Here is a 26,285-nt window from a genome sequence, read left to right on the forward strand (position 1 = left end):
AAGTTATATTTCACGTTCTTCACTGATACTAGAACACGGACCAACTGTTTGGAGCTACAAATCAACGACTGAATATCAACCCTAATGCACACCAAAGCACCTGGCAACAACACACATACACACAAATTTACATAATCTCTGTAAAACTTTTTTAACTTTGCATAGAAGAGCGTCATTTAAGCTTAATTACGTGCTAGAAAATTAATTGTTTGCTAGAGACTTATCATGAGATGACCTGAAAGAGACCATAGTAGCCATGCATATACATGCGATGGTTGAGGAATCTTTTTTTTAAATTCTAGTTGAACCTATTTGTTACACTCCAACTATTGAACTGGTATGACCCAAGTTGTTTGAATCACACACTCAAGTATAAACTCTATCGGAGCTCAGAGGTAGAAAAAAGAAAAAAATGGTTTTGCGTTTAAAAAAAAAATGAAATGAAAATAAAATCCTAGAAATTGTACAATTAGACTAAGCATCACTTCAATATATTGGAAACGTCCAAATTTATTTCTAATTCGTCTCACTTTCAGAGTTCCAAACAAGATTTGTTTTTTTTTTTACCTTTTCTCAATGCTTCCAGGATATTCCATGTCCTAGATTCAAAATATCTCTGTTTAACAGAAATGCGTCGTTTTGTTTTATCTGCACGAAACATCGCTACATTACAAGACAAGATTACAAAGAGAGTTTGTGTTATCACACAAACTCAGAGGCGGCCCCCATTAGATCCCTATCGGATCCGCCTATTTGCAAGGAATGTTCAAAACGTGATTTTCTTTTGATTGTCAAAAGTAATACTGTTTAAAAATTTGATTTGGCATTGGAAAAATGTTTAGTTTTTCCTGTAAAATGTTTTACATGTTTCGGATCTTCCTTTTAAGGTAAAGATAACCTACTTCCTAGTCTAAGCTTCCCACGAGACAATCAGTCCAGAGCGCCAACCGCACAACCAGGCATTGCTGTTAACTTAATAACAAATTAATATTAATTATTGATAAAGAGTTATACTACAAATGACATCTACCGTATATATACAATATGTCAGACAAGCGATACTAAATAATCCTTTGGCATTGCTTTGTGATTGAAAATAAACAGGTATCGAGCTTGTACTTCGCAACATCTGCTCGATGTCCCAGCATAGTTACCATTAGATCTATTGGCATTTTTATTTAAATGGAACTAGAAAGAGGATGTAGATCTACCTAAACTAAACTTCTGATTTAGCATTCTTAAGATCTATATCTAATACGTCTAGATCTTAAATCTAAATTGGAATAATTTAGAAGTAATATAGATAAGATTTAGGCCTACGTAAAAATAAAGGCTATATAATCTATCAACATACTGAAAGCAACATTAAATTTAAAAAAAAAATTAGTTTTAATATTTAACAACATTGCAATATTGAACTACAGTAGGAAATCAAAATCTACTCTTTAAGTATAGATTTAGATCTAGAAATTGAAATTCAAGATCTTGATCTAGTCTTTATCATTCTAAACTAGACCTAGAAATTCTAGATCTAAATCTAAAATGATTTTAATTAGAATATAAATCTAGATCTAGTGTAAAAAATCTACATTTAGTGTTAAAAACTCTAGATCTAAAGTAAAAAATGTAGATTAGATCTAAATCTAGGTAGTATGTGTTTTTTAATACGAGAAAGCTGACGAGATTTTATAAATTATAATAATAATGTTTTTTTTTATCTAAACGTGACGGACAGACCGACCAACAGACAACGCACAGACATAAGCTGCTTTTATCCAGATGGGAGCACTAAACAAAAAAATAAATAAAATCTGATTATTTAAAACTTTTTGAGGGCACTAATTTTACACCACGTCTTGCAATGGCTGTCACACTACAGCACAGAAGTGTAGAGAGTCCATTAAAAAAAATTCCCTGATATTTACAAGCAAAGTGCAGTCTTAGCCTTTATAAACAAACATAAATGTTTTGTTTTAATTTCATCAGCTAGTTGACCAGAAAAATCATAAATAACTAATATTTATATTTGTTGTGAACATTTCTTTTACATTTTCCAAATGCGCTGGACTTAGTGATACTGAAAATACACACAAAATTATACTTTTTTGTTAACATATTGTAACATTATCTCCCTTACAATTATGAGTTGTTTTAGAATTGGCATATTTCTATGAAAAAATCTCTTACATAATTAATTTTATCAACTAAACGTTTTTTTTTTAGAAAACAAAAAGTAGCAGTTTCACCTAAACTTTGCAAGCCACAAAGCATGGTGATATAATATTTTTCATTTCTCTTCTGGTTTTTTTTGAGATCTGATTGTGACAGACGGACAAACTATCATTTTGCACAAACTTATATCGGATTTTTTTTTTTTTTAAGGATTTTTTAGCGGAATTCCCCTCTTAAGAGGCCGCTAATATTAGATATTTGAGAGGATAACCTGGGATAACAATTTGAAATATTTTGTTTAATTATATTTGTTACTAACATTGTACATTAGGTAATAATATTTTGAATATCTGACGACTCTATTCTTGGAAAAGGTTGTTAATACATTTAATTCTATCTTTACTAAAATGTTAATGTATTTTTTGATTAATATGATTGGACCATTCTGTAGTGAACGAAGATTGAACGTAATCTTAATGTGCATGTTCATAAAGACATAAATACATAAAACACTGAACCATAATCTTCAAATACAAAAACAAAATTTAATAAAATACTCTGAAAGACACAAAGATAAAGGCACATTCCTCGTCCCATATGCTAGGACAAATTTGTACAAATACTCCTTCTTCCCTAGTGCTATTAGAGCATGGAATGGGTTGCCTGAGCTAGCCAGGAAAACCAGTGACTTGGCAGAATTTAAGTCATTGGTTAATATGCATGACTAAATGCATGACGCGTAGGACGTAATCATCTTCTTTTTTGAAGTAACGTCTGTATTATATAAGATAAGAAGATAAGAAGACATACCTTTCCCCGGAATAAGATACTTAACACGCTGATCTTTTTTCCAGTAGCTGTCATTGGGCTACATTAATTAAGCAAATCTACGAGAATTTTAGTTACAGCCAGAGAAAAACCAGGGTTTATGGTTTGAGGTTCTTACTCCCCCCCCCCCTTTTCAAAAAAAAAAAAATTAAAACAAAAGTAAAGCAAAACTATAGATACCCAATTCCACCATCGTAGCCGGGGAGTGGAGTAACATCTGCTCAATGGAAAGACCGTGGGCTCCATTCATAAAGTAAATCTACGAGAATTCAAGCAGCGGCCTGAGAAAAACTAAAGCAAACTACAGTCCCACAATTGTAGCCCTCCCGAACTCTCAATATTAATAATAATACTAAAAAAAGCTATAGTAGTTATCTTATTCAATGAACGTATCCGGGGGGGGGGGTAAAAAAAGGTTTCATGACATATAATTAGCACTACAATGTTCAGAAATATAGATTTATAGGAAAAGTAAAGTCTCTCATATGTTAAGACACACACACACACACACACACACATACATATATATATCAGAACTTGAGCTTGTCTAATTCATTCAAACGGCATTTCAAGTCTGGAGACAAATTAGACAAGATATGAATACTTGCTAAAAATAATGTAAACCTAGTCAATGAAAGAGATGATGGTGTATTTGATGGTGTATTTGATGGTGTATTTGATGGTGTATTTGCACAGTTTTAAGAACCACAAGAAAAACTCCGGCCTGAAAGTGCGCAATATCTCCCCTAGGAGGTCACGTGGTCTTCTTGACTAGACTGGAGATGAAGTTGCTGCAGGGATAGTTTTGTTCACCCAATGAATACAGTCTCTGTTTATTTTTATGTATGTTTTTTTTCTTCATTTTGCTGTTTTGTGTATTCTCTTTCTATTTATTAATCTTCTCTCTTTCCACCATCTCTAACTTCTCTTTTTATCACTATCTTACTCTTTCTCTTCATCGTTCTCTTCTGTCTTACTCTCTTTTTTTAAATTAATATATCTTTCTATCTGATTGTATTCGTCTTTCTTCATCTCTCTCTCTCTCTCTCTTAGCGACGGTTATAGCAACTTTCTTTGTCTGTCTGTTCGTTATAATGATTGTACACGTCATTTCTCCCACACCCATTTTAGGATCAATCTGAACACCAAACTTTGTTGTACCTAACAAAACACGAAGAAGCAATGAAATAAAAAAATGAATCATTTAGTTCATTTACTATTGGTAGAAAATTAATTTTGTATTGTATTGTAAAAGGGAAATAAAGAAATGCTACTTATTGAGAGATGGGGCTATATATGTGGAGCTATTTCATTTATTAAGTTTTGAGTATGTATATCTCCCAATTCAATGGCTGCCTGGTCGTGAGGTTTGCGCGCTGGACTGTCGTTCGGATTTATCGAGGGTCGAGGGTTCAAACCCTGCCCGCTCCCATCCCCCGTCGTCCTGCGGGAGGTTTGGACTAGGAAGTAAACTATCTTCAACTCTGAAGGAACATCCGAAACATGTAAAACATTTTACATACAAACATTCTCGGGTAATGTTTAAACAATTAACAATAACAATTATTTATAGTCCATCACAAAACATGAATAAATTTAAAAAAAAAACCTCCAATAATCTAATATTTTAGTGCTAATTAATTAATTTTGTTTTGTATAGGAAAAAGGGAGCATATTCTTGCATTACTGACATATGGCAGTAATTTTGCGGTTTTTCCCTTCGATAAGCTTTGGTTTTTTTTTTAAGTTGTTTTTTTTTATTTATTTTGCTTGACTTTTGTTCTCCATGCCTATCTTGATAGGTTGAAGTTTCACTTTCTCTATCTCTTGTTACCTTTTCTTTTCCCTAACTTTCTCTTATCTTTCTCTCTCTCTCTCTTCTAGGTCTCCCTCTCTGAAATGTAATACTAAGTATCTCGTTTGCTTCTGGTGTCTCTCACGAGCTCAACATCTTTAAAGCAACTAGTTCACTAATCACGTTTGTCTGCTGAGGCGTGTCACTGACGTTTCAGTTAACGAAAATGCCCGTGAATAGAAACCAAAACGTTTTCGTTAGCAGCAAAGAAAATAGAAAAGAAAATGCTTTTATACAAACAAAAACGAAACCGGAAACGAAACGAATTTGTTCTAGATTGAAAGAAGCAAATAAAAAAAATGGCGCTGTTCAAATTTCGACTTTGGAATATTTATTTTAGTGAAACATGCTATTTATTGTATCAGTAACCCTTTCTTCTGTGTTGTAATGTTTCTAGCGTGTTGTGAGAATGTTCACATGCTAGAGATGTGTACTGTGTTATTTCATATAGTGTATTAAAGCTATGGACATGGTTTTCGATTCAAGTGTTGTAATATGTCCAAAAAAATGATAAAATTAAATATTAAATATGGACATGACAATAGGCAGACTTGAAGGAAATAGAATAACAAAACGACCCTTTATATCCAAGCCTTCACTCGTGCATTCACATTAGATGTTCTTTTTAGTCTTATCCGTTTGATCAATACAAAAGCTTTCACAGGTGTGAAAATAATATACATGACATAAAATCACAGTGATGTTTGTTTATATACGATATATATATATATATATATATATATATATATATATATATATATATATATGTGTGTGTGAGAGAGAGAATGTAATTTAATATATGTTCAGCCTGTAGTGTGGTGTTGTGTTTAAACAAATAGGTTTCGTTTGAAGTCCTATTGTTTTCGTACTTAAACTTTCTTAAATAAATGTTACATATTGACAACTGCTTCAGAGTGTGTGTCTTATGTACTTCAGAGTTGGACTGCTTCGTAAGGATTCATAACATGCCTGCCGTTCTGAATTTATATCATTGTATCGTCTGCTAGAATTTTCCCTCTTTGTATCTATTACAACGAGATGTTTACCAAAATATTATTTTGACAAGGGCATCTACTTGAGTTCTTTATAGGCTTACATGTTCTGTACTTTATAATGGTCATACATCTTTATGACTCTCTTTATTGTTTCTGTTTTTTCATGAGAAAGATCAGATACCTCCCTCCTAGATCTGTATCATCGTTATGGTTGATACATTTTATTGCTTAAAAAATATAAATAAACTTTGAAATACTTCATTTCCTTTCACAGGTTTACCCTTAAAAGCAATCTGATTTAAAACCACTAAATAACATTATTAAAGTAACTATAGTATTGCATATTATCAAAAATTTTATTTTCTTTGTGCACGAATTTGTGTGATTATGAATGGGCAGTTGTGGTCAGTATATTGTTAAAGAACTGCTATCAAAGCACTGAGATCAATCAATAAAATCATCTTGAACTGTTACCCATTTACATAACTCTATATGTCTGGGTTCCAAGTAGGTGAAACAATATATTATTGTATTCATTTGTTTAGTGCCTGTCTCATTGCTGTATAAAAAAAGCTAATGAAGACTTGGTCGAGACAGAACCCTAGTCTCAAGGGTGTTGGGGGGTCTCTCCTGAAAAGGTTCCTGGTGGAGTCTGCGATGCATATATCACCCCTTCAAACACACACACAAATACATAATAACAAGGGTCAGCCATAATAGCCGTAATATCAACTCATTTCGGCTGGCCAGACTGAGCACAAAGTATTGCCATATTAATAACTCTGTTTATGAATGACATTAGATCGAGATACACAAGTTTATTGTCTGAGTCATTTAGCTAATTGGGATAGCTTGTTTCCCTACCAGGTCATGTCATAATCAATAGAAATACAGACTACCTGCTAAAATAAAAATGTCAGTAATTAGTGTTGGTGTCCATTAAAGATTTTTAAAATTCTCCTCTGAGATCTTAACTTCAGGCAGACATCATTATCAATATTTCAGTAATGCATGGTACAGACACAGAGTGAGCTCATGACCAACGAGAACGCAGTGACGCGTTTCTGCTGTGATGTTATCCAATCGTAACCAGGAAATGTTGGGGTAACTGCGAACTGGAGGGGGGTGGTGCTTTGTTTGAAGTACCTGGTAGAGTTATAACGTTGTGTTTCGCAGGAACTAATGTTTGCTTACCAGCGAGCTCCAGTTGGTAATAGTGCATAACTAATGGCCTTTTAAAATACACTTTGTATACAGGCAATGCCTTCCAGTATTACATGTGATTACACTGACCTGGTTGAGACCTGCATATTTCACCAGATTGATTAAGACAAAGCCGTTGTCTGCGCCTTACTTCTGCCAGATCTCTTCTTTGGGTTTCAAATGTGTGCCTCGCATTCATTGTGGATGTTCTCCAGCATTTGCTGTCCGCTATTTTCCCCTATGCCAGTGAGGGCAATCTGACGCATACGATTTTAGCGCTTCCGGGGCGGGTGAACCTCTGTCGGGTCGTCATTTCGTAAGCTTGTCATTTTCCATATGTGATAAGTATCTCTACACTGTTGACACCAGCAACACATGAATATTTGTGACCCGTCTTCCAACGTTTGCAGCTTTTGGATAGCAAGCAACTTAAAAGAAAGCGTTCAGTAAGACCTTTGTGCTTTCTCAAGACTCTAGACCAGTGATGCCCAACCTTATTTGGTCTGCGGGCCATTTTAATATTTTCGGCATTCGTGTCGCGGGCCATATCTCCAAAAAGAAAAAAAAATACAATAAGCTTCTTTAAATAGTTTTATTTGTGGAACTACTTACATAAATTAATGTGATGCATGAAGTTTAACCAAAACCATCTTCTGAATATCTGGCTGCATAGATGAAACACCAAGTCGGAGCACTGAATCTAGATGTTCATCCGTGAGGCGATTAAGTAACATTGTTTTTAGCCCGTTTTATCATTGAGAAAGTTTGTTCACACAAATAAGTGCTCGAAAACATTGTGATCATCCTTAGCGCTTGTTTTCGAAGATTTGGAAACGCTTCTGCAGGTAACATGGAGTAGAAGTCAATAGTCTGCATCACTTGAAATTAGTCAAGCAGGGATGTATGGGCAACACTGCTCTAGACCATCTCGATCTCTGTGGTTCATGTCAAAATATTACAATGCTGAAGATTGAAAAACAAAGCTTCAACAGGAATACATACTTTCAAATGTCACAATGCTGAAGATTGAAAAACAAAGCTTCAACAGGAATACATACTTTCAAATGTCACAATGCTGAAGATTGAAAAACAAAGCTTCAACAGGAATACATACTTTCAAATGTCACAATGCTGAAGATTGAAAAACAAAGCTTCAACAGGAATACATACTTTCAAATGTCACAATGCTGAAGATTGAAAAACAAAGCTTCAACAGGAATACATACTTTCAAATGTCACAATGCTGAAGATTGAAAAACAAAGCTTCAACAGGAATACATACTTTCAAATGTCACAATGCTGAAGATTGAAAAACAAAGCTTCAACAGGAATACATACTTTCAAATGTCACAATGCTGAAGATTGAAAAACAAAGCTTCAACAGGAATACAAACTTTAAATGTTACATCGCGAAATGCTTTTTTAAAATACACATTTTGTAATGGAGTATATATCAGCAATTTCAATTTTAAATGCTCCATTCGATTGCTGTGATTTACAAATAATGTATCAAGAATCTAGAGAAAGCGACGTACATGTCAAAGACAGAAAGGCAAAGAGAGAAATTCCTGGCCTGGAAACTGTTGCGCAGTTCTTCTCAGATACTAAACTGATTGTGGGAAACATTTCCCGAATGGATAATAAGAGGAAGAAGATTTATACGATTTTACTGTTGAAGTATTCTCTGGGGAAATAACTCAAGTTACCTTCTTTGAACAGGCAAATGATTCACCATTTCTCATTATAATGATCTCCCCATAAGAGGAGCACGTGATGAAACTATTTTTAGTAATACAACACAATACATTCAATCAAAAAAAGATAAGTAATTTTTTTTTAAAGAGACAAATATGAAGCCACATCCACGCCCCAACAGAATCAATCCTACTCACACATACTTGTTATGAAACTAACAGACGTGAGAGCCTCTTTGATCAATCCAATGGAAATAATGTCAGAGCTGATTCCCCACAATTCACCGTAACAAAAAAAAAATATACAAAGACATATCCGGACCGTTGCACTATCGACTTTTTTAGTTTCATTGGCTTTGATGGGCATGTAGTCGTCTGCTGTCTGAGAAGACAGAAAACTAGTCGAAATTCCGAATCTAAAATAGTAGAGGGATTTTATTAATTATTTATTTATTAAATAGATTTTAACAATCCATATTTTATATGATATGGTAAGCACCGATAAGTTAAAAAATATGAGTGTATTTATAAACAAATTTGTTATTTTGCTGTGGTTAATGTACAGGAAATATTGCGATATTTTTAGAAATAATTTGTTTCGTATCTAAACAAGTGAGATAAGATTACGTTTTTATACAAGAAAGATGCAAAAAAAAAAATACTTTTTAAAAAAGATGATTCCTTCACTATACATTTTTACCCCCGCCTCTTTCCCCTCTCCTTCCCCGTCTCCGAGAAAAGACTCCTGGTGAAGTGAATGTATAGATCTACTAGACTTTATCATTTTCTAGTGATAGGTCTTTAGACCTAGTTTTTAGAAGATGGTGCGCAAATGGATCCTGAACATTCATTTATTAAACACGGTAACGAACTGAGCCTACATACGGAAGAACCCCGATGACTGCAGTTCTCTTGACAAGTTGTAATTATTTTTGTTTATTCTTTTAAAAATTCTATCAGTCAAACTAAAGTGTGGCAAACTAGCTACAAATTCTTTTCATAACGATACATAGCGGCTGTACATTTTATAGGAAAATCGTTAGAACCGTTTTCGAGATCTGTGTTCAGGTTCCAATTATTTCCAGGCATGGGTGTAGCGCAGGGGTGGGCAACTTTTTTCTATCGAGGGCCGCATTAAAAAACATTTTGGGAATGGGGGGCTGCATTCTGTATATATATATATATATATAGAGAGAGAGAAAGAGACAGTGTGTTACATATAATATGTACTTAGAAAAATATGCTTGCTATATGTGTGTCTTTTAATTCACATTTATTATATAAATACTGTATTGTACATTTACATTTCATTTTTGTACAATTTTCATTGAGGAATTACAAGATTTACCAGTTTCTGAAAGGAATTTTTCAAATATAGATTCTAAATTTTGTTACTGTCTTTTTACACTACAACATTTCACTACTACCTTACTAGTTGTTATCCTTGTGACTGATGTCAAATTACAGTCAGTCAGTACATCGACCTGTTCACAGATGTGTGTAGACCCAAATAATGTGAAAGTTAACAGATAAAATCTTTTAAATTGTGGAAATACAGCCTCTCGCACCCATAAAACTCCCTCTCTTTCATGTCATAACTTAGTTGGAAGTATGCCCCCTGAAGCTGAATCAGCTTCTGCACTAAATGGTGAACTGCGGGGATTGAAAACTGGTTCCAAGTTATTCACGTCATAAAATTTGCTTTCAAATTCCACAATAAAGGAATCCAAATAAGCCTTGTACTTTTCAACCATTTCACTAGAAATATGTTTCACCTTTCAGCCAAGCAAAAACGACAAAATCTGTTTTCACTTCCTTGCCTTGAGGAAGGGAAAATGTGTTTGTAAACATTTAAAATGCACATACATTTCATGTGTAAACCACCCATTGCAATCTGAACAATGAGAAACATGAAGTCTGTCTTCTACTCTTCATTAGAGAAATATTAGTAACAAAGCAACAGTCAATATCCGTCAAGGGACATTAAGATTTCTTCTTTGTGATTCCATATTCTTCTCAATACCTTGCCCATGCTAAGGCAGTGAATACTACTGTGGTACCGAAAAACAGAATGTTTTGTTTCCCAATCTTCAAGTACTTCTTAGTTGAGACTCCTAGTTCTGATAAATTTGACTATTTTGATAATAGAATGAATAGGTTTGATAATCAATGTAACTTTGCTTAAACTTTCCCGTTTAGAGTTAATTGTTGGAAAAGTGTTCTTGTTCTATATCAAGGCTTGGGCTACAGTTGCTACATTTGACTTCTTGTTGCAAGCCAATACTTTCACCACAGTTTCTCCATAGCACTGATTAAAAACTGGACTAAGTTTGTGTCTTTGACTGAATGTTTTGAAATAGTGCCAATATGAATAATCTTTGTTTGCTTTAAACTCTTTAGAATGACATGTAGAGACAATGTTTCTTTAGCCTCTCCATCATAAGAGATAAGAAACAAAAATTTAGATTTTGAAAATTATTTTTAAAAATATATTTGCAATTTTTCTATGTACAATCTGTGAGCACACCTAATTACTGCTGGTGTCCGCGGGCAGCATAAAACACTCATGGCGGGCCGCATGTGGCCCGCGGGCCGTAATTTGCCCACCCCTGGTGTAGACAGAACTACATTTTGTAGGGTTTGGGGGGTGGGAATTTCTCCCCCCATATATATATATATATATATATATATATATATATATATATATATTTACCCTGTTCTCTATCAGGCCTTCTGTAAACACTGCTAAACAACACTCACATCTAACACAAGAACTTGACAGCAAGAGTTTCAGATAACAATGTGGCGGTTTTATGACTAAATCCATCACCAGCCAATACAACACAATTGGCTACACTAACTTCCAACGCTTTGCTACACAACAGAACTGCCTAACTAAACATTACTAGTCTCTCTACCTCGTACAGCTACAGTCTCGAGGACTCACAGTATCGCACCGTCCTTACTATCTTGCTGTCCTGGACTCAACTGTCCTTTCTTACGCATTGTCTCTCGTCCGTGAAGGCTTTTGATCCCACGACCATAACACGGGTAATATTCGCGGTTATTAGCAGTACTGTCCCTTGTCTATCGACAGCTACGCTCATAGAATTTGGTGACTGTTTTTTGCTTTAGAACACTATTGAAGAGGGGGTTTTAAACCTCAAAGCTATCTGTAAGGGGCGATAAACCCTAAATCTTCTGAAGGAGGTTTTAAACTAAACGCCTTCTAGAGGGGGGGGGGGGAATAAAATCTTGGCTACCCTGATAGAATTTTGTTTGTGTAGTTTGCTTTAATTTTATATTATAGAGGTGGATTTTAGCTACAAACCCAACTGAAAGGGTTTTGAACTCAAAATTCTTTGGAGGGTTTTTTTTAAACACAAATCCCCTCTTTGCTACCCTCATAGTATCTGGTGACTGTTGTATGCTTTAGTCTTATTTTGAAGAGGGGATTTATGTTTTTAAAAAATTCGGAGGGGGTTTTAAACTCACAATCTCCCTTGGATATGCGCTTTTAATTTGGTGACTGTCGTTTGTATTTATATTTTGTTTTATAGAAGAGGGGGGTTCTAACCTCAAAACCCTTCTTTGGTTCGCTGAAGCAAGTGATGGTTTAACATTAAAGTCTAACCAAAAAATAAACAAAATCAAAGCAAAAAATCAGTCATAAAACTCATTTCGGGGGGGGGGGTGAATCCCAAGAGCCTCCCCCCTGCTAGCCCATGTTTCCAGTATCTATATGTTTTCATGAGGGCTGTAAAGATGCTTGGAATTCACACTTTTTCTTTCCATGTGATTTTCAAGATCCTACGGAGACATCGCAAATGGAATGAGTTTAGTTTTTTCTCATGCTTTGCGTAGGTGGTCCATGATTCACTGCCATACAGTAGTGTACTCATAACGCATGCCTTGTAGATTTCCATTTTTGTCACTTAGTGAGCTTCTGGTTTTCCCAAACTCTTGGCCTGAGTCTAGCGAAGGTCGAGGCAGCCATCCCTATGCGTTTTTTTTTACCTCATTTTCAGGTCATCTTGAATTGTGGATCCCAGATAGTAGAATTCGTTTACGGCGTCCAGCTTGTTATCGTCTATGAGGATGGAGGGTGGTGCTGCAGCAGGTGGTCCCATAACATTTGTTTTCTTTACAGGCCTGAGAGAAGCGGGACATTAGTGACTGAAGTTCCTCTTGTGTGTGTGCCACTACCGCTGCGTCATCCTCGAATAACATGTCTCTTACGAGGGTGGTTCTGATTTTAGTTTTGGCCCTCAGTCTGGCAATATTTAGGAGTTTGCCATCAAATCTGTAATGGAGATAGATGCCTTCTGTGGATTAGTCAAACGCGTTGTGGATTAGCAGTGCAAATAGTATTCCAAAGAGGACACATCCTTGTTTAACTCCACAGTTTATACTGAAAATTTCAGAGCTGGCACCATTGAATTGCACTCTACACATCATATTTTGTAAGAAAGTAATTATTTATAAAGCTAATGGCTTTTTGTAAGAGCGATTACTTTGCTCTCAATAACTAATGAAAGAATACTGGATGTAGTTAGAGATGATATAGCATTGCTATTAGGTAGTAAAAAATTGTAGATGTATTATGTAACTACATGTGATCACAAATTAATTATAGCAGTCAATCTAATGATTTCTACAAAAGATGTTCAAGTATGTTCAACTCTTTAGTGAATTTCCACTGTCTCGTGTTCAAAATAAACTAAATTTAATCTTAAGATGGATATATATTTCATTGTGTGTATTAGTTTTTTTCTCCAAAGATATACATAAACTGTCACATTTCTAGGAAAATCATTAAATCAGTTTTCGAAATTCATGTCCAGATTTCAAGTGTTACCCATGAATTTGCAAGCTAATAAGAGGAATTGTTAAAATACATAAGATAAGAAAACATCTAAAGTTGATCGAATCAGTGATAGTTAATTATTAATAGATAGATAGATAGATAGATAGATAGGTAAATTGATAGATGGATAGATAGATAGATGGATAGATAGATAGATAGATAGATAGATAGATAGATAGATAGATAGATAGATAGATAGATAGATAGATAGATAGATAGATAGATAGATAAATTGATAGATAGATAGATAGATAGATAGATAGATAGATAAATTGATAGATAGATAGATAGATAGATAGATAGATAGATAGATAGATAGATAGATAGATAGATAGATAGGTCAACCATTTGCATTAAACCTAGACTAAGATTCTGTAGACCTCATTTCCTCTCAATCAATACTTGCTGACTGGAAACATTACAGACAACATCATTAGATTGAAATCAATCGACCATTTGTTAAAAAAAGTGTACGGGTTTGAATAACTCAAGTATTAATTTTATTTGTATTGACATGCAGAATCAAGGGGGTCCACATTGCCTTAGACTCTTAATACACTTTTACATTTCCTTAAATCTTAAATTGAAATATTGATTTGATGCCGAAAGCTTAACAATTAAATTTAAAATAATTGAAAAGATTAAATAGTGAAATAGTATAATAAATATTTCAAATAAAAACAAAATTGAACACACTCAAATACTCAATCACTGCCCCATATAGATATATATTTTTCTTTCGGTCTCGAGACAAAATGATATGATGAGGAATATTTATGGACATATGGCAAATTACAAATATTTAGATCTTGCTAAAAAAAACATAAATTGTTAGAATACAGACAAGAAATAGGGGTGGACTAGAAATTAAGAAAAGTAGTGCATGATTCAATGTTATTTACTAGCAGTTGTAACCAAGGCACACCTCCTTTGATACATTTAGTGTGCAAAACATAATATTTTACAATAAATAAAATAATAAATAAAAAAACAATAATGATGCTACAATGTAAAACGATATTTTCTTAGACACTGTTTTTAAATCCTAAACTGAATGTAAAAATATCCAAGACTTGTGTTTAGTAACGTTATGCACTGCAAAACCACATCGAGATTAGAAAGTAATTGAAAACCTTAGAGAATGGTTAAACTATTTAGTTCCTAACTGTCACATTAAATATGAAGAGATGGAATTAAAATTCTTTCTTGTATTTTTTTAGGAATAGTATTAGTACAGTCTCTAAATCATTAGCTGGAATAGGGAATAGAATAAATGTATGTCTCAAACCCCATCTGGGTTCATTACCTCAGAATCAGAATAATCGAAGCCAAGGTCAACTGTTTGCAGTTTTATTTTTGGTCTAGCTATTAGCCGTCCAGGTGATTAGCGCTCGTCTGTCCTCTGCTACGTTTTTTTTCCGGGAGGGTGGAGTTCCCTTACGCAATCCATGCATTTGAAAGACAAAATCAGGTCCAACGACTTTGTATTCGTTGTATGACGTCAGTGGTGGATAGGGCGTCACATTGTTATTTATAAACAAGTTAATCAAATATCCGACACATCAGTGTGATCAGAAGTGCACTGAGTGATTGCACTGAACATTCCAGTGTACATTTAACAATTAATTTCCATTATTGACTTCTCTGTATTTAACTGTGCTGATTAAGCTGTGCTTTATTAAGCGTAGTTGTATCAATTAGTTTGGACAGTTGTGTAATTAAATTGGAAATTGATCAAGACCGATATACATCTATGCGATTACAAATATTATTTTATCAATTTTTGGGGGTTAGCGCAATTTTCCTGATTTTATCTTTCTGAATACGCTATGATTATATGGACCAGTTGGAAAGGGATGAAGGAGAAAAAAGAAGAGGTGATCGCTTTTTAAACGCATTTATCAATTTATCATTTATCAACTCATGTCTCCTCATCCTTCTCAAGCCTGTAACACAAACTGCTGTGCAAGGAAAGCGCTGATGAAAATAGAAGGCCTTAGAGTTATCTATTGTTTGCTTCAAACTTTAAAGCGAGGACATAGAAAACATAAATGGGGCTAATTCAACTTCGAGATACCAAACAAAATAATTAATTGCCAATACTAAATTAACTAATTGTTTTTTTTTTTTTTTTATTCTTGTTTTGTCAAGAAAAGAAATAATTGAGCAAAATCTCAGCTAAATAGGGTTTAGGAGAAATAACGTGTACATATTTGTTACCAGACTGATAGACAGAGTGACTTGATATAAGCTAAAGATAAAGGTTAGCCATCTTATTGGTTAAACATTTTTAGAAATAATAACAGTCATATATTATTTTATTGTACAAATCATAACACTCATATATTGTTATATTGTACGAATCATAACACTCATATATTGTTATATTGTACAAATCATAACACTCATATATTGTTATATTGTACAAATCATAACACTCATATATTGTTATATTGTACAAATCATAACACTCATATATTGTTAAACAAATCAAAACACTCGTGTATTGTTAAATTGTACAAATATATATTGTTATATTGTACGAATCATAACACTCATATATTGTTATATTGTACAAATCATAGCACTGGTAAAATCATTGGCAAAAAACAAACCCCATTTGGGCAGTTGTTTGAGACAAACATCTATAAAAAAGCTAACAAGATCCTCGAAATAAAGAATCACCCTTTGTGTCAGGATTTTGTGATTTTACCATCACAAACGAGATACAAGACATCGATAGCAAAAACAAACAGACACAAACACTCTTTTGTTCCCCTGGCAATCAAATCGTTAAATAAGAACAATCTGGTATAAACTTTGTCACATGTAAATTATGAGTGAGTCTGGTGTGAATGTACACTTTGGTTTGTTATAGTTATAATGTTTTTTGTTTGGTGTAATGCACAAATTGTAAGACAAATTTCCATACGGACAATAAAGATTATTATTATAATTATTATTATTATTATTGTTATATTTTACTAATCATAACATTCATGAATTGCTATCTATCTGTGCCCTCACAAAAACGCATTGCACAAAGTATTTGGTCCGTCGATTCAAGGCCTCTATCTATTCACACGTTTGTTACAAATATAAGACTGTATTTTGCAATCCCTTAACATGCACAAAGTTGTTCGAGGACTAGATTCTATTTCAATGTCATCAATGCTGAATGTGTATTTTATGTGAAGGTGTATCACTCAAAGCTCATTCAAAGCTCGGATGAATGTTAGTGTTTATGCGGGCTGTTTTAACTAGACTTCGCAAGAGAAGATAACTTTGAATCAAGTAGCTGAAACAGGAGCCACAATTAAGTCAACATTTATTCTCAATAACGTTGTGAAATTAGTCAAGAGCTCGAGGTTGTCAAAAATATAATAGTACATGTTTATTGGAATAAAAGCCCTCATTGATCTAGTAGTTTAACCTGTACAACATTCCTGGTGTAATTTCGAAACTATTTTTTTTTTATATTAATTTTTCATTATATAGACTTTGATAGGCGGGTAAAAAGTTGCATCACAAAGTCTGTAAATATTTTTGAAATTTAAAATTAGTCTAAAATAAATAGGAAATCCAATATGTAAGAGGACACTTTTAATTTCCCTTTTTAAAAATAATATTTTTTTTTTAATGTTGCAACTTTGTTTCCTTATGATTGTTTACTGTTTGATATGTTTGTTTACCTTTCTTGTGTCTGTTTACTTTAAGTTTTACATTTTTAGCGTTTATAGTGTTGTTTTTTTTTAATACTGTTTCTTGTTTTTGTTACAGTTTCTAGTGTTTGATTACTTGTATCAATGTTTGTTTGCAGTTTATGTTGATAGCTTATAGTTTCTAGTGTTTGATTACTTGTATCAATGTTTGTTTGCAGTTTATGTTCATAGTTTATAGTTTCTAGTGTTTGATTACTGTATCAATGTTTGTTTGCAGTTTATGTTCATAGTTTATAGTGTTTGATTACTTGTATCAATGTTTGTTTGCAGTTTATGTTCATAGTTTATAGTGTTTGATTACTTGTATCAATGTTTGTTTGCAGTTTATGTTGATAGTTTATAGTGTTTGATTACTGTATCAATGTTTGTTTGCAGTTTATGTTCATTGTTTATAGTGTTTGATTACTTGTATCAATGTTTGTTTGCAGCTTCTGTTCATAGTTTATAGTGTTTGATTACTTGTATCAATGTTTGTTTGCAGTTTATGTTGATAGTTTATAGTGTTTGATTACTGTATCAATGTTTGTTTGCAGTTTATGTTCATTGTTTATAGTGTTTGATTACTTGTATCAATGTTTGTTTGCAGCTTCTGTTCATAGTTTATAGTGTTTGATTACTTGTATCAATGTTTGTTTGCAGTTTATGTTGATAGTTTATAGTGTTTGATTACTGTATCAATGTTTGTTTGCAGTTTATGTTCATTGTTTATAGTGTTTGATTACTTGTATCAATGTTTGTTTGCAGCTTATGTTCATAGTTTATAGTGTTTGATTACTTGTATCAATGTTTGTTTGCAGTTTATGTTCATAGTTTATAGTGTTTGATTACTTGTATCAATGTTTGTTTGCAGTTTATGTTCATAGTTTATAGTGTTTGATTACTTGTATCAATGTTTGTTTGCAGTTTATGTTCATAGTTTATAGTGTTTGATTACTTGTATCAATGCTTGTTTGCAGTTTATGTTCATAGTTTATAGTGTTTGATTACTTGTATCAATGTTTGTTTGCAGTTTATGTTCATAGTTTATAGTGTTATTTCTTTTCCTACTTTTCAATGTCATGTCAATGTCAACCTATTTGTTCAGTCTATGTGTCTAAGTAACAAATGATGCTTTAGTTGTATGTTGTTCTCTAACATCCATCTATCGAAACTTTATATTCAAATGACCTGCTCATAACTAAACAAATAACACAATTCAAAAGTCCATATTTATTTAGAACTGTTCATACCGGAGTCTCTAGATATTTAAATGACGCATTCTTTCACTTCTACACTTTTATGTAACACAGACCAACATGAGGGCCTACCAGTGTATAAATAGATTTCTCCTTTTTCAACTTTCCGCCAGATGTTTCATTTATTATCCTCACGTTGTCCGGAATATTAATATCTGGGCTAGGAGCTACATCTGGAGACACAAGTAACTACCAGCTCCAGTCCTTTGAAAGTGGCCGCTGTAATTATAGGGATGTTGTTCAATTATAGAAGGACACACACACACACATACTTAAACATAGACACTCTGCACACTAGCAGACATGCACAGACAGTAATTGAGAAAAAGAGAAACGAGACAATTAGAGAGAGAGAGAAAGAGAGAGAGAGAGTATTAGTTGAAAAGTGGAACACAATCCCTCAGAAAGAGAAAAGGAGAAAGAGAGAGAGAACGAGATACTAAAACTGTAAGAGTGAATGCGGGGCAGAGAGACAGATAGAGACTAAAAAAGGTTCAAAATAATGAAATAGAGAAAGTAAAAGAGGCGAAGAGAGAGAGAGAGAGAGGAAGTTTGAAAGGTACACATTTGGAAAGACAGAAAGAGTTAAAAAAAGGAAAATGTAAAGATGGACATGGGGAGAGACAAGATGAATAAAGTTGAAAAGTGGAAGATATAGTTTGTATGTATGTTTGTATGTATGGGTGTATGTATGTATGTATGTATAGGTCACAATGGGTGTATGCACCGAATAAAAATCAAAACCGTATGACCAGTCTTGATAAAATTTGCCATGAATATGCCTTTGATCACGATTAAATGTCTCTACCACATCAAGAATGGCTTAAAATAAAACACAACTTAAATTATTTCTACTGCAGAACGAAACTTTGTACTTTGTAAGTTAGGACCCAAGGAACATTTCTGCCAAGTTTTATCAAGATTGGGTAAACGATTTTGATTTATATCGAGACATACACCCATACATACATACGCCTTACTTTCTGTTTATTGTAAATATATATAAATATTGTTATATTGTACAAATCATAATATGTAATAATATCTATATATCTATATTACTTTCATCTCATATCTCTAATCTTTTACTCATGAGAAAAAAAAACTTCTTCTCTATAAGACGTGGACATTTCTATTTCAAACGTTGAATCCTGAAAATGAAACAAAAATCTGTCGCTGTGTTAGGAAATTTACGTGACTCTAATTTTTTGTTTTTAGGGATACAGGTAATTACTTTTGTCATTTCTCGTAGACACGGGGAGATAATTTAGGTAATCAACTGTTTTAGTTTCCAGCGAATTTTTTTTTTTTATTTCTACGAGTCAGCTAGTCTGCAGGGTGTTGTGACTTTGCCAATAAAAAAAGGTTTTACCCAGGTAGCAGTAAAAATAATAATAAATAATAATGATAATATTAATGATAGCAATAATAAACATTTGTATATCTAACTATAAACAATAGCCTTGTATTTCTCTCTCTAAATCTCTCTCTATCATGTCATCTGGTGCTCTGTAGCTGAGTGGTGAAGCGTTTGGCTTCCGAATCGAGGGTCCTGGGTTCGAATGTCTGTGAAGAATAGGATTTTGATTTTCGGGATTCTTAGATACAATGATTTTAACAATCTGCCCTATAGATCGCAAGGTCTTAAATGTGCCCTATAGATCGCAAGGTCTTAAATGGGGACTTTTTATCTATCAATCTCTCTATCTTTGTTTAATTTTTTTTTTAATTGTTAAATAACAAATCCGAATTGCCATTTACTTACTTTTTTACTGCTGTCTGATTTATTAAAGTATGTGACTTAATTCAGTTTCAATGTGTGACTTAATTCAGTTTCAATGTGTCACTTTATTCAGTTTCAATGTGTGAATTCATTCAGTTTCAATGTGTGACTTAATTCAGTTTCATTGTATTATCATTACTGAATAATGTTCAACACTTAAAAAAGCCAGACCTTTGACAGCATATTGAGCAACCTGCAATTAAACAATATATCCCAAGCTGCTAGAAGCAAAACTAATATCTGGACCACTCACACTCGAGCAACATTAATAAAATAAATTAACATATTAAAAAATAGATAAAAAATTAAATAAGAGCAATAAGGTTTCACATGTATGCATATTTATTAAAGGCTTTTCTTTTGTTTCTATTTTCCAGTTATATGTACGAAACAGATGGCTTCCTAAAGCATTATTTATGGTTTCTATGTGGCATTGGGCTGCCTGGCAATCTACTCACTATATTGGTTGTACTGAGTCATAAGCCTTACAGGCCGGCCACCTTACTTCTCGGCTGCCTGGCGATATTTGACAGCGCTGCCTTGATCACCAAGCTGATAGAGTCACAGATTCTTTACAACAAATTCAGGCTCGGATGGTTGGGCTGCAAGCTGATTTACATTCCAAGCACTGTGACTGCTTCTATCGCCAACTGGACTCTGGCCTTGATCTGTGCCGAGCGCTGCATTGCTGTCTGCTACCCACTTAAACGTCTGTATCTCATGACGACAAGAAGAAGCAAATGTCTCCTGGCTGTGATGTCCGCGGTCTTGGGCACTTACGTCAGCGTACTTTACGCCCTGTTCATGGTGGACAGCAACGGGGAGATTGTCTGCGTCTTTCAGAACATCGGCATCTACACCTTCCTCCTTGTCCAGTATGCCTCACATATCATCGCCCCGTTCATTCTGATCAGCTGCTTCACAGTGCTGGTCATACGACAGCTTCACGTCATGCGTAACAACCGACAGGAGCTACGGAGGAAGCGCTCCATCAACGAGTCGCCCATCCTCCGGCAGGAGAGTCAAGAGAACAAGATGAGCCTCCTCATGATCGGCGCCTCCTTACTCTACTTCATCGTGAACGCGCCATCTTGTCTCTTCTACACCGTCATCTGGCCGGCGACCTGCATCCCGCGTCACGTCTGGTTCTACGTCAAGGACCTGCTCTACGTCATCAATGACTCATCGCACGCCTTAAACTTTTTTGTCTACTTCGCGCTGGTCAAGGGCTTCAGAAGTGACCTGTACAAAGTGATTTCCAATGTCGTAAAACAAAGACGCAGGAAACTGGATGACCTTTGACATCCACAAGTGTCAGTAGGATGATCAAAAGATTAGTCTACCTCTTCAGTGGATGATACAATTCTAGTATTCCAACAAAATAGTTGGATAAAGTCTACTTCATGCTCATTTAATGTTAGTGGGATTATTGAAAGTACTTGCCAGTGTTCTCAGAAAGGTTTCTATAAAATGTGGAACACGTTTTCTAACAAAGTTTATGGCCAGGCTCCATTCGTGTGTTGTCTACAGGATATTCAAATAGGAATGAACTGTTTAGAACTAATGGTCAATCACTGAGTGTTCCCTTTTATGCTTTAGTTAGAAAGTTCCTCAAAAAGAAGAAATATTTTATACATTTTGATTTTTGCGATATTGTATGTGAGAAAAGTTTTACTGGAAACACTAATGAACTAGAACTAATAAATTGTTACTTACAGGATGGAATAGTTGTGCATATTTTATTACATTGCAAAAACATATCCTTTATATTTGTACGTTAATGTACAACTGAAAATCTCAGTTATAAAAAAGGAAATTAAATAGTTATTTAAACTTTAAACACAACCAAATGTTTATTTGGTTTAAATTTCAAAATGTACTTTAGCCTATAATGAAATCATTCACACTTAAAGAAATCCCAATCATTATTGTATTCTATAAGCCATGTCTGATTGGTATACATAAGTAGGTGTAAAATTTACAACTATAAAATGTTCCAGGCTAGAAAATGATACTTTCTCATAGCGACTAGCGTATTGTTTTTTGTTTTTTTAAATAAATAAGCTCACAATTAAAAGCAAATACTGTCTAAATGTGACTTGAGTAATAATGAGCTGCAAACAATAAAAACTTTATTTATGAAAATCGTTTGTGGAAAAAGAGTGGTCTAAAGTGATGATGATTGTTAGTTCTTGTTTCCGCTACATCTACTTCTTTCAACACATTCAATGGTTTTAGGCTTTGTTGCATTGTTAGATTGCATCCATATTGGAAGTCAGTGTTTCTCAAGCTGTGTTCTGCCGAGCCCCAGTGTTCCTAGAAGCCTGAATAGGTGTTCCACGAGCTACTTCAGTAATTAACTAGCTGACCACCGCGTGCACTAACTTCTCTAGAACAAATGTTCAACACAAAGAATGTGCGAAGTGCCCATTACGTAAAAAGGTTTGGGAAACATTGTTGTGAGTTTTTATAGGTTTGGGTTGAAACCAAAAACAAATTATTTGCTTATGTAAATTTCAATAATGCTAACTTTTTTTGTTAATATACAGAGTTTATCGGAAATAAACCTTTTAAAAACTAATTAGACATCTCTCAAAAAAATGTAATGTGAAATTAACGATGAGATGCGTTCTTAACTGAAATAAAATTGTTTTATAACGTTCGTTTGGGATGCTGTTTTGAAGTATGTTTGTGAATCAATAATGTGTGATGTTTTTGTAAGATTTGTTAATTGGTGGTTTAAAAAAGAGTTCATTTTGTTAAGACGTGCTTTGTGTTTAGAAAACTAAATACTTGTTAAACGTTGTACAGTAAAATGTTTATTTCAAACTGATGCTAAATCTTCATATTGTTATCAATAAACATCATTTTGTTAACACGCATTGTTCCTTTATTCAGTGTACCGTTGACCAGGCATTTTATTTTGTCATTTGCCCCTACACAGCGTATTACCAACTGAACTAATAGTCCATTAGCAACATGTATCGCTGTCTACACCTGCCGCTACTCTGCCACTATGAGCCGTGTTTCTAGTAAAGATTCGAACATAATAAAAAACAACAAAGGGACAAAGGCAGACAATTCTTCCGTTTGGCTCAACGTAATTGTCCTTTAAGTGCAATCGGCTTTTCAAAACGAAGATCGGACTTCACAGACATCTTCAAATTCAAAGGAAATGAGATTGTGCTCATCTACGAACTGAAAGGGCTTATACCATTGTCTCTGAGGGGACGTGAGCGGGTCAGATCTCAGAAGTCGAGAAAATCACAAAACAGTTTGAGATGTTAACAAGAGAGCCGTGGATCAAAAGACCGACAGGGGCTGACAGAAATCAATATGTTTAGCTAGACAATACAACGAATCAAGCCAACACACAAACACACACACATATATACATGAGTATATATATATACTTATACCTAGATAAATGGATTAATCAACTCTATAAGAAAGCATTATTTCAACTAGTTGGCTCTTCTTCCGTCGTAGAACGACTATTGTTCAATAGGTAGAGACCTTTTCTCAAGAGACATTCCAGTCCACATGTGTCGCACGTTAAGGTGGCTTTCGCTTTGGTGGTAGAGCAACCAAGCATGTTTCGTTTGGCACATTTGTCCTTCTGAACCGAGGCCAATGGTTTATCTCTGTTATAGCTTTTTTGGGCCATCATCTCTCTCCACATTGGCTGTATCTTCCCAGTAGTCAACATCAATATCCACTGCTTTTAGGTCGCGTTTAATTGCATTCACATATCGGAGGTGGAGACGACCTGTGTTTCTTGAAACAGCTGCGAGTTGTCGATAAAAGATGATTTTCTTGATACGATCATCGTCCATCCGGCGGACATGACCAAGCTAGTCTATCATAGGTCTGAGGAATGTAAAGATGCTGGGAAGACCAGAGTATCTCAGTGTTACACACTCTTTCTTACCATGTGATTTTCAGGATTTGTCGGAGGCAGCTCAAGTGGAATGAATTTAGTTTTCTCTCTTGCTTTGCAACTGCCGTACAGTAGCGTGATAAAACGATTTGGTCATTGTAGTGAGCTTCTATTTTTTCCTAAACTCTTGGTCTGAGTCTAGCAAACTCAAAGGCGAGGCAGCATTGCCATGCGTTTTTTTTTATCTCCTCTTCTAGGGACAGGTCACCTTGAGTTGTTATGTCACTAACATTATAATGTGTGCCTATGTGTGTGTGTGTGTGGGGGGGGGGGGTAATATTATCTAAACAATGATTTTAAAAAAATCGTAGCAATTTTTTTTCTTCACACGAAGATTATTTATTTAAATTTATTTAGATTATAGTACCTCCAATCTAAAAAAAAAACAACATAAATGTCGACCTGTGTGTTTGGCACACCTCACGTATTTTAGTGGGTTGGGAAAAGCATATTAACGTTTCTATTTTTTTTACATGTATCATTAGAAATTAAAGTTTAATAGATTTTAGCCACAACCTCCCACAGGATGGATGGCGAGGGATTGCGGCTGGCAGGGTTCAAAACCCGGGACCATTGAAACAACTAGTCCCGAGCACATAACACACATCGATAGTTTCCAATATACTTTCATGAAATAGTCCAAATTATTGAGATATTTTTTTTCTTTCCAAAGGCGGGAGAGCGGGAGAATGTATAATATAGACACTCTAGTATTGTATAGAGATAAAACAACACTATTTGTTATAAAAGGTTTTAGTGTATTTATAAAGTATCATCAGAACCTCTGGTGCCAAGACGCCCCAAACTTCTCGTGACCTTAATTGGTGTGAGTAAAACTTTTGGAAATGAAAGGTTTTTAACTTAAGTTAGCTGTGGAGTAAAATGAATTGACCATCGGTCACGACATAATGAAAGTGGCGGGGTTAGGAGGTGCTGTTTCTTTTTCTGCTGACCAGGAGACGGAGTCCCTTAATGAAAACAACATCTGGACGCATAATCCTGTCATGTTTTCTTTAATGTATGCAATGCAAAAACAAAAATATGATGGCATTAATTGTCATTTAAGTTATGGGATCTTTCCGTTTATGTATGAAGCTGACAATAATAGCAGCTTAATACTACCAGGGCCGGTCTTAAGCCACTGCAACCTATGCGGCCGCAGTGGGCCCCGCGCTTGCATAAGCCCCGCGCTAAGTATATATGTAATTGCATGATAATGCAAAATATACGAAAAAGTCGTGGAAATTATTTTTAAAATCTCCTGAAAATTAGACTAAATTGTTATATGGAAAACATAAATCATACGCGAAAAAAAAACAGAATTGTCAGATTTCATATTTAAATAAAAATATAATAATAGTGCGAATTTTTACAGAAACGAAAGTTCCAATAGAACTAGAATACGTTTCTAAAACGATCAAAACCCAAAAATGAGAACATAATCACTTCTAGTGAGACAGCTGAAACAGATTCTATGAAGAATGCAAAAACTGCAGTGGTGAATGTCGTAAGAGAAGAAGAAAATGATGTAACACTAACAACTGATCAACATGTCGTAAGAAATGAAGGCAATAATGTAACAACTGATCAACATGTAGTTATAGATGAGCTAAATGTGGTCGATTCATTGAGAAATCTGGATTATCCTGCCATGTGTCTAGAAAAAAAATGGAAAGATCTTTTATTAACTACTTATTACAAAAAGGTCCACCTGAGATAACTTTGGAGAAGTTTCCAAAAAAAATAAGGTTGGTAGACATTTCTCTTAAATGCATTGCAAACCAAACTCCAGTAATGGTGAAAGTGTTTTGCGTCCTTGGCTGATATATTCTGCGTCAGCAGACAAGATCTATTGTTTCTACTGTCGTCTACTGGAAAAACAAAAAGGTTCCTTTTTAAATGAAGGATTTGACCAGTGGCAAAGCTGTACCACAAGGCTAGCAGAGCATGAAAAATCGCAAAGGCTGTAATGGGGCAACAACTTTTCGTGT

General features: G+C 34.3%; 1 protein-coding gene across 1 annotated transcript in view; it reads left to right on the forward strand.

Moving 5' to 3' along the window:
* LOC106060520 (rhodopsin-like) overlaps window positions 1-23,232 on the forward strand; it is a 33,785-nt gene extending 10,553 nt beyond the window's left edge. The window contains exon 3 of the mRNA XM_013218429.2: window positions 20,732-23,232. Coding sequence (XP_013073883.1) covers window positions 20,732-21,656 — 925 coding nt within the window. The 3' untranslated portion in view covers window positions 21,657-23,232. The remainder of the gene's footprint in view (window positions 1-20,731) is intronic.
* The last annotated feature ends 3,053 nt before the right edge of the window (window positions 23,233-26,285 follow it).

Source organism: Biomphalaria glabrata, chromosome 11, assembly GCF_947242115.1.
Source record: "Biomphalaria glabrata chromosome 11, xgBioGlab47.1, whole genome shotgun sequence".
NCBI lineage: Eukaryota > Metazoa > Mollusca > Gastropoda > Planorbidae > Biomphalaria > Biomphalaria glabrata.